The sequence below is a fragment of the Amphiprion ocellaris genome, chromosome 13 (genome assembly GCF_022539595.1).
Source record: "Amphiprion ocellaris isolate individual 3 ecotype Okinawa chromosome 13, ASM2253959v1, whole genome shotgun sequence".
Taxonomy (NCBI): domain Eukaryota; kingdom Metazoa; phylum Chordata; class Actinopteri; family Pomacentridae; genus Amphiprion; species Amphiprion ocellaris.
This window is the reverse complement of record NC_072778.1, coordinates 11,542,960-11,556,904: the sequence shown is the minus strand read 5'-3', so window position 1 is coordinate 11,556,904 and position 13,945 is coordinate 11,542,960. Positions and strand designations below refer to the sequence as shown.

Genomic DNA, 13,945 nt, shown 5'->3' with positions numbered 1-13,945 from the left:
TGCATCACATGAACGGTAGGTGCTTTATCTGTGCATCCGTTCCTGTGTGAACATGTGCACACAAGCGTTTTCACATCTCCCCTTCCTCACAGTGACCTGCCACATCCACTTTGCCTTGCAGACAGAGAAGAACTATTGAGGTGAGAGAAATTGAGTATCAGAAGAAACGCATATTAGACTGGCTACAGGTTAGCGATGGAGGCAGGACATGAAGTGGAAAATAGAGGAGAGGAGATGTCCCATGCCGGCACATAGAGAGGCCCGAGGGGACTTGATATGACACACCAGCGGCCCCAGACAGGGGATTTAGTGGCGTGTTGGGCTTTTGTGCCACATTATTATCAGCCAGTGATCCGCCAGGCACATGGGCAGCTCTCGATCCCTTCAGAAGGGAGCAGTCTATCCCCCTCCAGTCTCCCTCCCCATGCTGTTACCACTATTCAGACAGACTCGAGCTTAGCTGGTGTTATTAAAATGCTACAGGGGAAACATCCTGCTTCACTTACGCTTAAAAAAAAAAAAAAAAACAACTCGAGAATGACAGAAAGGTAGAGAGATATTGCTTTGAGAAAAAGCAGCCTACTTTGTGTCTCTCTAAACTAGTTTGTAGGCAATCAGCACTGAAGAACACCTCTCATGTGAGTCAGCTGCCGGAAAAACAAACAAGTATGTGGTCCATTGATTGATTCGTGCTCACAGAACAGACTTACCTGCCTATCTCCACCTTTAGCGTCAATCGTGAGAAGGGATTTAGCCTGTTTGCAGATAAGCATGCAAGCTAAGATGGCAAACAGGATGCTCATTGCCATCTGTCTAGCTTTAACTTGTGTGGCTTCCGTCAATCAGTTTTCCCATCTTGACAGTGGAGTCAGGTATTAAGCACCTCCCCACAGTCATGGAAATTTGTATTGGAGAGATCAGTGTCTAAAGGTGCCTGTCTGTCACTGCAGGATCACGTATTAAACAGGTTGATAGCTACTGACGTCACCTGTATCCCAAGTGTCCCAGATAACGTTATTTTGGCCACGCATTTAGGACCAGGCTGGCAGTGATGTCGGATGTTTCCACAGCGCACAGCGGAGGAGAGTGACAAGGAGCGGAGCGGCACGTGGTGGCCAAGACCAGGGAGTGTGCAGCATGGAGAGCTGATGGACAGGCCGCTGATGGATTAGGTGGTAAGCCTGGCAGAGGGCTGCCCTTTCTAGATGGAAGCCTGCCTGATGCACTGTGGTGATTAAAATATAACACTGAAGGGTGGGGAGTGTGCTTAAGCTCTCATAAAAACAGGCAAAAGAAATGTTGCAGAACACACTCGTGATTGAGCAAAAAGGGGAAACAGATATGGAGCCATGAAGCTGGAAAATACATGATGCCAGAGAAGTGTCACAGGTCATCAACCTGGTAGCACATGGGGTGATCAAATCCAACATTCAGAATAATGCTTGAAAAGAAATCCTGAAACCGTTATTGTCACTCAAGCAGGGGGGATAAGAGCACACCACAGTCAAGTGAAGTGAAAAGCTAAACAGTTTGCTCTTTGTAAGCTCAAAAGGTGGTGTGAGGGTGACAGCAATAGCTGATGCATAATTCATGTGTTCGCTCTTGTGACTGCAGCAGCCGCATTGAGCAACATTTTAATATAGAATCTATATCAATATTTAATTATTTAGATTTGTGCCAGTGGGACTTGAGTGGAAGACTACGGTAATTTCAGTTGTGGTGCATAGGATGACAAATTGTTTTACAGTTTCCATCTTACAAGTGGCATTTTAAAATCATCTCACCAAACTACCAACAAATACACACACTTTCAACAAGAGAACATCAAATCTGTAGAGTGTGATGCAATCTGCTTACACTATTATTGTATTTTGGCTTCACTAGAATATTTTAGGTTAAACCACCTAACGTCAAGAGTAATTTTTTTACTTTTCCACATTCAAATCAGATATCACTATTACTGATCATTATTATCTGTCTGGCAACCATTCATCAGAAAGACAATGTTACTGCACTATAATTTGTTCTGTCCTGTGAAATGCACTGTTTTGTTTAGACTGGTGACATCAAGGCCACCTGCTGTGAATAAGAACATATATATGTATCACTGACATAAGATGGAATTCGTTTTTAGTATACATTGTGTACATGTCATCTATCAGGTTCAAATGTATTTAAATATCTGGATGATAAAGATTAAATATTAAAATATTCAGAGATCCAATATGAAATATTTGTGATTCAGAAAAATGTTAGTTCCACTATACTGTGTTGCACTTTCGTGACCCTTCTACTGTCCATATGAGGTGTTTTAATACTGCTTGAGAATCTGGCTAAACTTCTCTCATCTTAATGATCTATAGTAGGTAAAGTTTTTCTCTTAGATGCTGACAGCAACATTATTGTCCCTTCTCTTCACTTACTTGTAATGCACAAAAACTTTGATGGTCAAATTTAAAGAAAAGTCATCAATCACAGCTTAAATGCATGAAAATGTATGCATTTGAAATTAGAAATGCAATCAATAGTTCAATATATCACATACAAATATGATATTGGTGCCAATACTGGCAATAGATTTTTAAGCAGTTTTTTCCCGTATGGATAAGCTGACAAGTTGGCCTCAGTTTTTTAACTTGTCTGCAGCAGCTTGCAGAGTCCTGTATGTACACAAACACTGAATTATTAAATCAAGTTGCAAAAAAAATAAAAATGCGTTTCCCTCTGCAGTCCTGTCATTTGGGATGAAGGATAAAGTTTCAGAATACTTCCTGTATGAATGCAACAGTTCTTTTACACAACAATTAAAATGTCTTACTCAGCAATGTTACCATTGTAACATGGCAGCGATTTCACAATTTCTAAATCATATACAGGACTATCTAGATATTGAGAGTTAAGATGGCCTTATCTCCAGTTTGAGTTATGGAACAACTTACGTAGAAGTATATAAAAACCAAATGAGAGAAAGTTCAGTCTAATTAGCACTAAGAGACCAGGCTGCTTCCTTTAGCAGCCAAATTATGTACTCAACAGCAATAACTGAGACTGAGATATTACCCTGGACCTACAGTTATAAATCCAACCTAAGCCATCTAAAATCAAACCACAGCAGCACTGTTGCATTCACTGTGAAGGGAAACAGAAATTTCAGTAGGCATCATAAATAATGTGATTTGTTATTGATCCCTGCAGATAAATTCTACCTGAGTCCTGAGAGGCCAGAGGTCAGGGTCCACTACAAAACAGTGATGCAAAGGATTTAAAGACTTCATAAAGAAACCCTGTAAGACTGTGCACCTGCAGCCAGTAGCATGTGTCCTACCACTGGTGCTCTTCTGGATAAACCAACACACCATGGCTTAAAACCCAAATCTACATCCAAACAAGGCAAACCAATTCACTCGTGAGCACAGAAAACACTTAAGGAACGTGTCCGCATCCCTTTTTTTCCTGGCAAACACAGCAGAGATGCAGTGGAAAGTTACTGGTGCAGTGAAGGAGTAGGGGTCCCAGCCGAATTACAATGGCTGTATTATCAGAGCCACACCGCTGTAGATGCCAGGACACGCAGGACACTTGTTATTGAAGCCAGACTTGTGGCTACAGTCAGAGAGCTACAACTTCACCTGCTTTCTAAGGTGATGCAAAGGGGGCAAGACATGGCTACCACAGGCTAGATTGGCATTAGATCTGCTGCAACCTACACTACTTTAATTTCAATTAAAGCTGCCAATTTGGCAAATCCTTCGTTAGGCAGACAACGTTTCATCAGCAGGTTTAGACACTTTCACTTTTGGTTTAGTTTTTCTTAGAATGAGACTCCATAGAGTTACTTTCCTGGAGACTCCTTCAGAAAACTTTCAAGGCCCCGCGGGGTTTCCTGGACGCCAGTTCGGGGTTCAGTTAATCACAGCTTTAGCTAGCAAGTTACTGCACTTCCACTGAGCTGCCGGCCGGCCTTATTGCAGTAACGATGAAATATCCGTAGAATGGTGGTTATGGTTTTCAAAGGCGTCTCTCACACACAAAACCTATTAAAATTGTCTTTACATACCCTCCGATCGGCTACGAAGATCTGACATCGTTCTCTGGACGGGCGGCATCTCTCCACGCAGAGCCGGGCGACGGCACCTGTCAAGCGGCCGCGGCTTGTTGGTTTTGGTCCCTGCTGCTGCTGCTACTGCTTCTCAACCGTCAAGGAACTTCAAAAAAACGGCTGAAATTCAGCGGAGGAGCCTCTCTCATGTGGACCGGACTGCTGCGTGTTTGCCGCTAATGAGAGACGTAGACGAGTGATAAACAACTTTAATTTCCCGGCGGTGACAGAACCACGCTCGGCAGCCCGGAGCTTCATGGAGCCCCCCGCATCCTGGTTCACACGGCGGAATAAAGCCGTACGACGCCTTCGGTCGAGCAGGAGTGGACACGGACTTACCATAAACTGAAGCGAGGGGGACCGTGCCGCTTCACATTATGGACTGTACCACATGTAGCCGCAGCAGGAGGGGGACACTGAACAAAACAACTGTCATTTCAGCGCGGCAGGGAGCAAAACAAGTCACGAAAACGCTCTTGTTCTACGATGTATGAAGGGTAAAGTGTTTTTATTTTCATCGCCATGGATGATAATGTTTTGAACGCGGACATATTTTTATAATTGGCCCACAATATGCAGGTCGGTGTGAACGCCTCCCCCCTCTGCGGTAGATGTTGTTCACAGGTTGGGAGTTGGCTTTTCACAGTTGAATCGTGGTTTTGAATAAAATGTTGTTATTAATGTATTAATAGTTATTGCACTGTCAGCAAATGACAACCTCCGCCACCCAACGAACGGATAAGAATTACAATATGTTCAAACCTATAAAACAATACATTTAAAACATTTTTGATAGCACGGAAAGCCTCCACGCGTATTTTACAATACACACCACAATATTGACGTCTTTCTTTGTACTAATAGGCTATAAAACCGTGCACTTGTTTCGCACATACCATCTAAAATTACTGCAGTGTCTGCAAATAATGGACAAATCATGCTTTGTGCAATTAAAAAAAAAGACACAAATGTTATAATTATGTATGTTGGACGATCAGAAGCATTCCATAACACACTGGAAATGTATTGTTAGATTGCATGATTTTTAATTCTCACTTTAAAAATAAATAAATGAATGAATGTTATATAGGCTAACAGGACAACCTAATTTTTGAATAAAACATAATTGTAAAAAAAAAAAAAAAAAAAAAAGATCCTTGGATTTCATCTTGGAAAGTTAGCATCTGCTAGCATCTGTACTGTGGCCAGATGGAGAGGGAGTCATTCAGGTAGTTCAATGTCAGCAGGGACTATTCAGTAGGAGGAAATACCAACAAATAATGATGAGCAACAAATATAAGATCATGAAAGTTTTACTCTGCTCCTCTACTCTTATGCTGTCTTCTTTCATCTGGCCATATGCTTTACCTTAGCTAACCTAATCGTGTGGTTGTCTTTACATTTCCTCCATGCATTTTGTAGTCACTATTGCATGTTATTAACTTCATGTGTTTTCTTTTAGTTTGTAGGATCGTAATTTTAATTTTAAATTAATCAGATTAATGTTCAGAATTTAGAATACTGTAGGGCCTTAGCCTTAATATATATTTTTGTCTGGTAAATTTGTATCTTTAATAATTTTGTAGGGTTTTCACTGTAATATAAAAAAAATTCAGGTAAATTCACATCTTACTCCTCAATATTCAAACTTGTTAAGTAAATTCATAATGCCAGTCTTGTTTCTATACTGAAAGCACTTCACCTCTGATGTTTTAAATGGGCTGCATAAATAGTATTTTTAGTGATTTTCAAACCAGGAATTTAAAGCTACATGCTGCTTTATAGTCAAGCATGCTGCTTTTGGTTTACAGGTTTTTACCAAAGCGTCTATTATTGGGCGATAAAGTTTTTTTTAAATGAACATGCTACCAGTTGATTAGCATGAAAAAGTTGTGCACTCAAACATATGTGTTTTTGATATGCTTTGCATTGCTTCACTGGAGACACTAATTCCCTTGTGAGATCTTCCCTGGGGTGTAGCGTGGTGGTGAGCACTTTGCAGCTAGAAGATCCACAATTCGCGCCCTGGCCCCTGACCCTTTGCCCCAAGTCAGCTGGGATAGACTCCAGCCACCCTGCGACTCTAATGAAGATTAAGCGGTGTAGATGATGGATGGATGAATGGACCTTCACTGGTTTATACTTCTAATAACATTTATGACTGTTTAAATTAGTGTATGTAATATTGTTGTGATTTTGTATCTAATTTGTTGTCAGATGGCTGTTGCAAAAGAAAGCTTGATATTTGTGGTTAAAACTCAAATTAACTACCAACCAGGAAAGATGATTCCAATATTTTTTTTTATCCAGAGGGAGATAAGAAAAATATTATGTATCTAAGTGCAACGCAAAAGACTGGAGGAAATCTTCGACCCCTCAGAAACAATCCACCTACAAACATGTCCAAAACATTTTGACTTGTATCTTGCTAGTAGGCTTCTCTCTGATACTGCAACAAAGGCAAATTGTCAAACCCTCACTATGACTGCAAGGTTCACAGCTCAAGATGCTGCACTGGGACTATTGCTCCTTCACACTTTTGCCCTTAACAGAGCAATATACGATGTGCAAGCAAAAAAAAGTGTCAATGCTTCATCTTCATTGACACTTTGACAGCTTATACAACGTTATCTGTTGCAAAGAGGAAGAAACTTAAAACAGAAATTTCTCTCATTGTCCGTTTCCTCCACTGTATGTGACAGCAGTCAGGCATGTTATTAAACGGTTAATGTTGCACAGCTAACGTCAATAAGTAGTATTTTTTTTACAAATCATCAGTCCTGCCCATAAAAAAATCAGTGGAAGTCATTTTAATTGTGTCTTTTGTAGTTTTCCAGCGACAGACCTGTACAGATACGGACCACAACAATGGAATCAAGCAGTTGTAAGCAGACACTAGTATCAGTCAACATGTTATTATGTGATTATTGTCTAGGGACGAGCTCAGCAGAAGATCTAATCCGGGGTGACTTACTCTAGCTCACAGTTTCCTCTATACCCCTCATCAGTGTGTCACTCTCCTGTCATGTATCTGCTCTAACGCTGACCCTAAATAGGACGCATAAAAAAAGCAATATACATGCAAATACAAAGCAGAAAGCAGCAACAATGCCGTCTCTGCTGCCCGTCCGCTGTACTTAGGGTAAATCAAAGTGTGTTCTCATTCTCACTGCAGTTGAAATGCAAATCACACTGGAGACGACATTTGTACAGCAGCAGCACCACTGCAGTTGCCTGAGAGAACTGCAGATACATTAAAGCTGTTTGATGTGTATGTTTCACTGGCAGCATTTTCACAATGCTGAGTGTCCTGCTTGTGTGTATTCACAGAGAAATTTCTATTATTGCTGCCAGACTTGCATATTTTCATGCGATCTGACACGCCTCATTGGTAACAATTTAGGAAACTCTCCTCCTATTTTTGTCCCCATTCCCTTTAAAAATTAAAATGTTTTTACTGTTGTGGGGATTAGAGGAAAATGAGATTATGCCTCTACTCCTAACATACAGAAAACAGTCAGCAGGCTTTGTGTATGAGCAATGCAGCACAACCAGATTTGTAAAAATCTTTTCTTAACAACCAAAGAAAGCAAATAGAAAACACAGAACGATTGTGTTACATAGGAGGTCAAGATTCACCACATCCAAAAATAAGAAATGAACACCTGAACACCTTCGCCTCCTCCTGCGCCTGCTAGAGACACATCTCTCCCAAAGATTTCCTTTCTTTCCCCCACTCTGCCTAATTCAACATCAGCTCGCCACCACGGGGATTTGGCTCTGTAGCTCCCACGGTTGCTAAGCAACAGTGACAAGAAGCCTGCCTCTTCAATTATGTGTGAGTTGCACTGGTTTTCTGTTTTATAGCATATCTAGTCCAAACAGTGACTCATTCAACCAGCCATCCAGCTTCCTACTGCTGTCGAAATCTGTGTCAATTACAAACAGCAGTTTTTCTATCACTTTATTCATGTCTTTGTCACGGTGACCTACAAAGATTTCACTGATACTCCTTCCTAACATATTTCCTCTTTGATTAACTAGAGCACTGTAAGTATATGTTTTGGCTGTCACAGTTTAAGTGCAAATAGGATCCAGCAATGCATGGAGTTAATACAATTTTCTAATAAATTTTATAGAACAACTTTGCTATTAATCAAAACTGCAATTTATTATTACAACTACTTTACAAACAACTGCATGTGTTGCATCTTGCAGTCCTGACTGTATCTAGATTGTAACTACCAAGTAGCAAAAAAAGTCAAAAACTATAGTCAGTGAAAACTTAGTTTCCCCCAATTTTTGGGTCAGGATGAGTTCAAAGCATATAGTTGCATAAATCTCATTGGAAGTTAATTTTTTAAGCCATAGTAGCTGCATGATTCAAGTTTTGGCAGTGTTGTTGTGCCATCTGAAATAATCTCTCAGCTTGATTATCAGTAAATTTGGTATAAACATTCAAGTCCCCTCAAGAGGAAATGTAATTTTATGACCCCTTAATATTTCTGTTAACACCATTATCTGGTTAGAATCTTCATAATCAGATCACCACAAGCCTAATCCAAGATAAAACTGACCAGCTGTTAAAACATATGCCCAAGCAAACTATTTTTCCAACAGCTGTTAAGCAAAATTGTAGTACTGTATGCCACAACATTTAAGAAACACGGAATAATTTGGTGGAAAATGATAAAAACAGGGACTGAGATGTGGCTCTACATTGCTTCTTGATGAATAATTCAAAGTGCTCAGTATACTGAAGTCTTGCCTTTGACTGAAATCAATCAGAAGTAGCAGAGGAAAAAAAAGCAATAATGAGCGCTATCCTTGAACCCTGAAATGCCTCATCAACCTGCCTTTAAAAGCCTCGCTGTCAACCTTCCCGACATCAAGCTGCAATGAATTTGCTGCGTCCTTCAGAGATAGCTAACGAAAATCAGGTTGAATAACCAGCTTATAAATGAAGATGTGTGTAAGCCTCTGCCTGGGGGCCTTTTGCTTCTGCAGGAAAATACTTTGAGCCACTTTGCTGCTGCTGAGAGAGGAAATACTAAGGAAAGAAGTAATGCAGCTTAAACCCTGCAACAGCTTTACTGGATCTCATCCCAGATGCTTTTAAAAAGGTATCTAGTTGAATGTAGAGGATGAAGTGCCAGCTACTTCCCTCGCTGGTATCTTTCCCATGGCACAGAAAACTACTATTGTGAAACCCCTCTTGTGAGAAGCCCCAATCCTTTAGCGCTTAACACTTTTATAGTAAATTAACATATTTATAAAAATTAAATTATCACACAAAAATTGTCTGCTTAATATTTATAATTATAGAGTGTTTAGTCTGCAGAATGGCTTACATTTTCTGTAAGGGTACAAATGTGTTCAAACCTGTGGTGAAGCTCGGCATGCAGATCTTTATGCTGATAATTGAATCTCATACATATACTTGGAAATTTTGTTATCAACTTTATCATGAGTCATGTTGCTTCTGTTGAGGCCGATCAGAGCGAGCTGATGGATGCAGCCATCAGGCCTGCAGCTGCATCTTTCATTGCCTGCCTGCAGCTCTTGAGCGAGTGATTGGGCAGTGTGACATTTAGCTGTAATTGAATTGCATTCTGCCCCCTTGTGGATGCTGATCTGTAGTCAGGGGAAGGGTGAGACGGTTCGATGGCCAACTAATCACAAATGGTGAGTCACTGCAGAGTCACATGTCCAAACCCTGTTCTCAGTGGTTGATTAATGCATGCTGGTAATCACTTATAGCTTGCACAAGGACACATTTCATGATCTATATGTGATAAAGTAAGTTGGATCACTTGATATATTATTTTCTCTCAAGCATCCAGACACGCAGAGCTGTCTGAATATGTTTCATTACAACAACTCAGAAATGTACCATATTTCTTTCATATAATGAAGTAAAATCCCGCTGCCAATCTATGACTATATCTGTTTAATCAAGCAGCACAAAATTAAAACCATTTATCACCCAGCACTGTTTGACTTTTTCCACTCAGTCACAGCCAAGCTGACAATCAGCAGTGAAATTAAAGAGCGTTAAAGTATTAATCCTTTCAAATGGCTTTTTTAATAGCAGCTGAGGTGGCTGCTGGGGCTACATTAGCACGACTGATGAGCAGGGCTGAGAGATAAGCTCTCCAGGTTGAATAGACTATCACCATCACAGCGTTCTCTTGTCTAAATGTGGTAAAGCGTGATAAAATGGCTGCTTGACTCAACATGGCGTGGAAACGTTTCACTGAATTCTAGATAAGCATGTCCCCGCCTATCTTTACAGGAGGCCAAACAACGTGCCCAGCTTGTTTTTGTGTTTGTTTTATCTTAATTCATCTACTGTAGTGCTGCTTTTATCAGTGTGAAGCTTTGTGCTGGAAGAAACCAGCTGAGGAGGTTTTTATTTCAGCTGGAAGTTACGTGGCGTACGGAGGGGGGAGGATGATTGAGAAACTGATCCTTTGTGATAGAAAAACCCTAATTAAAATGAAAATGATATGTAAAGACCATGACTGATTTATTCCAAATATAAGAACAGTGTGTTCGACTGGCATGTAGAGTAACATAAGCAGCTTTATCTAGACACTGATTGCCAAATTTAAAACGTAGGGTCTATAATCCATGCAGGACAAGAGCTGAAAATAATATAATAATATTTCAGTATTCAGTGTGGCAGAAATTTTACATGGAGAAACAGAACTGCTCATATATCTCTAACTAATAAATCACAACCTGGAAAATATTCTTCACCGGTTATTAGCTCATTAAGGCAGTGTAACCCACTGCAGTTGACAATGACCTACATTAATGGGCATGATCATAAAATGCTAAAGTTGTTAAGAAACATTACTGAAAAGATGAACTAAGATGGTTGTTGACCTACTTTTTTTAATGTTTGATGCTTTTTGTTTAATTTCCAAGGCAAAGAACAGTGTTTCAATACAGATTTTTCAAAGAGACAAATATGTTAAAAGTAAGAGGCTTCAATAAGAAGTGACAGTCAGAACTGCAAAAGCTTAAAGCGCCTAAAATCTACAAAAACGTTTTCTCTTTGACATTGAAATATTAGTAGTTTAAGGTGGGGGAAAACTCTTGTTTACATCTACAGCTCTTCTGCTTCATCAGGCCTGTGTGTCTTTCTGATCAAACTTTATCTTAATTAGCAGGTGGCACAATTCTTGCTGCTTTCACACTGTTGTTGTTAGTCTACAGATGGCAGTAATGTGCTAAAAAGAAGCACAAAAATGCATCAGTACAGATAGTGAAGAAGAAGGAATGCTACCTAGAGTACAGAGTGTGTTCCAATATAGTCTGTCAAAAAAGTATTTAGCATGTCCCAGTACTTAGTATGTTAAAAACAGTGAGCTAAAAATACTTATATATATCCTACTACTGCTGGTCTCATTTTGCAGTTTGCAAGGCTTCATGCTTTTCTGACCATTCTGACCCACAATCCTTTGCGCAGTGCAAGATGCATCCCATACATCAGGGTGTCTCACTGGAGTAATGAGTTTATGCCCCAGAGGGAGAACAAATAGGCGATTCAACGCTGCAGACTGCAACAGCTACATGAGCAACACAGTCAAAACGTAAGGCGCAATATTATGATGAAGTAGTATGTCCCAATTGTGTGCATGCTGCACGCAACAGTACACATTTTGTCATGACAACTGTAGAATGTGCAGTTAGAAAATAGGAAAAGTTTGCAGTTTGGAGTGCAAGCATAAAACAAATCTCAATCTCCACCCTGAGGTTTAATCACTAAACCCTCACAGACTTAATTAACAGTTTCTGAGGGCTCAAAATGGTATAAAAAGGAGGAATGGGACACTATTGGGTCAAAGCACCGAGTCTGTGTAAATCCCATGCAGACGTTAGACTAAAAATACAAACAACTGCGGATACAAATAACCACAACAGTGAGCAGACGGATGCTGTCACCTAGAGACAAACTTCAGATTTCCCTCCGGCACCGACCATGTTTTGTCTTATTTTGAGGGGGGCAGGGCAGCCACATATATGTCAGCAATTTCGCTTAACTATATTAACCATTGGCTTAACTGAACTTATAGGGAAGTCCTTCTGGAAAGTGCCACAGAAACAGTGCATAATAGTTTTAAAAAATTCACAGCAGAGCCCTTGTGCACTTGAACATTTGAAAGTGGGACGGCATTGAGGCCTGACAGTTAAGAAGAAGCTATCTCAAAGTCTCTGAGTCTGTGAGTGTGGGGATTGAGTCATAGATTTAAATAATATAATAAGTTCTAAATTATTTCTTAAAAATAGATTTTAGTACAATTTCTGAAAAAGCAAATTCAACACATGTAGGCCTCAGGGATACACACAAAGCATTCTGATGAGTAACACTAAATGTAAACAGAAACCTTGTTTGTTCACAAGACGCTCCTTTAACTGACAGATGCCATTAGAATTGACTCAAATACGGTTAAATGCTCGTTGGTGCAGCGAAATATGTTTTTCCAACTGAGCCTTTTCAAATCTGTGAGACAAACCAATACAAAGTGGGACCAACATAATTAACAGATAGGTGCTGAGAAAGTAGGTTTTCCAGACACTTACAGACAAAAGTCAAGGACAGGCAGAGATCATAAAGAATTAAAAAAGCAAGATGAAATTAAGTTCTAGGAGCAGATTCAAAATATAAAACGAGGCACCTTCTGCTCTCCAGGCAGTAATTTGAAAGTCTAGACACCTGAGTGCAATCTATGCATCCATTAGCTGCAATAATATACAGCAAGTCTGCACAGGCCACACTGTAATAGCTACAACAATGACCTTATCATAAAAGACAGTTTAAAGGAGAGTTGGGGTCACTTCGGATCAATAAGACCTGGAACCAGAGCCAGACTCATAACACTGCTGCAGCCTTGGGATGTCACTAAATCATAGTTTGACACATCAGACTTTCTCAGATGGATTTTCTCTAATGATCAGCAGGAGGTGTGTTGAACAGGTGATGACATGCTCAGTGTGTGTGTGTGCTTTATGTGTTCGTGTGCAGCTCTTACCTCAGGGCCAGCACTCAAACAGAGTGGTGCTGTCACTGCTGTAAGCTGACGTGTCACATCTCCAGGGAGCTGCTTCATCACCTGTGACACAGAAAAACTGGCCGAGACGTCTCTGCGGGCTCGCTGCTGTATTGTGCTGCCGTGACACATTATATGGTCTGGTCCTCTGGTGCTCTCTGAGGATGCCCAATGAACACCTGCATGCCCACTCTGGGTGGAGCACAGCTGGTAGTCAAGGAATATCCACTTGTGTCATGCTGCCATGTGCATGGAAGATGTCACTTTACTTTACCTAAGTAGAAAAAGGCAAAATTACAGAAAACTCAATGCAGTGACAATACAATCTAGTGTAATGCCGAAAGTGGAGACATTAAAATTTTAGAATAAAAACTTTATACTTAAATGGAAATTCTTCACTCACTAGCTCATTTTCTATGTTAATTTATCTTCATATAGTTTATGTCGACACACATTTTTGCCTCTGTTTGTCCTATTGGCTATGCTAAAATGAACACAGGTGCTGTATGCATTTAAAATAAAGTAAAATGTGCTCACATTTTGGGGGCTTTTGTTCCATTTTAACTGTAAAATCCATCCATCCATTATGCTATACACCACTTAATCCTCATTGGGGTCATGGGGAGGCTGGAGTCTATCCCAGCTGACTTAGGGCCAAGGAAGGGGACACTCTGGACAGGTCAGCAGTCTATTACAAGGCTACACATAGAGACAAAAAATCACACTCACATTCACAATAAAAGATGGGAGTATGTTCAACCAGCCTGCAGTACACTTCAATGAAATA

General features: G+C 40.3%; 1 protein-coding gene across 5 annotated transcripts in view; it reads right to left on the bottom strand.

The window, feature by feature from the left end:
• Positions 1 to 4,458, bottom strand: part of atp8a1 (ATPase phospholipid transporting 8A1) — a 105,071-nt gene extending 100,613 nt beyond the window's left edge. For 2 of the 5 annotated variants that reach the window (XR_008603771.1, XM_055016787.1), the window contains exon 1: positions 4,058 to 4,458. Coding sequence is in view for 4 of the 5 variants with exons in the window: in XM_055016787.1 (XP_054872762.1) it covers positions 4,058 to 4,106 (49 nt within the window). In the remaining variant the exon portion in view is untranslated. The remainder of the gene's footprint in view (positions 1 to 4,057) is intronic. The other 3 variants (XM_055016786.1, XM_055016783.1, XM_055016784.1) reach the window with 2 other exon arrangements.
• Between the last annotated feature and the right edge of the window lie 9,487 nt (positions 4,459 to 13,945).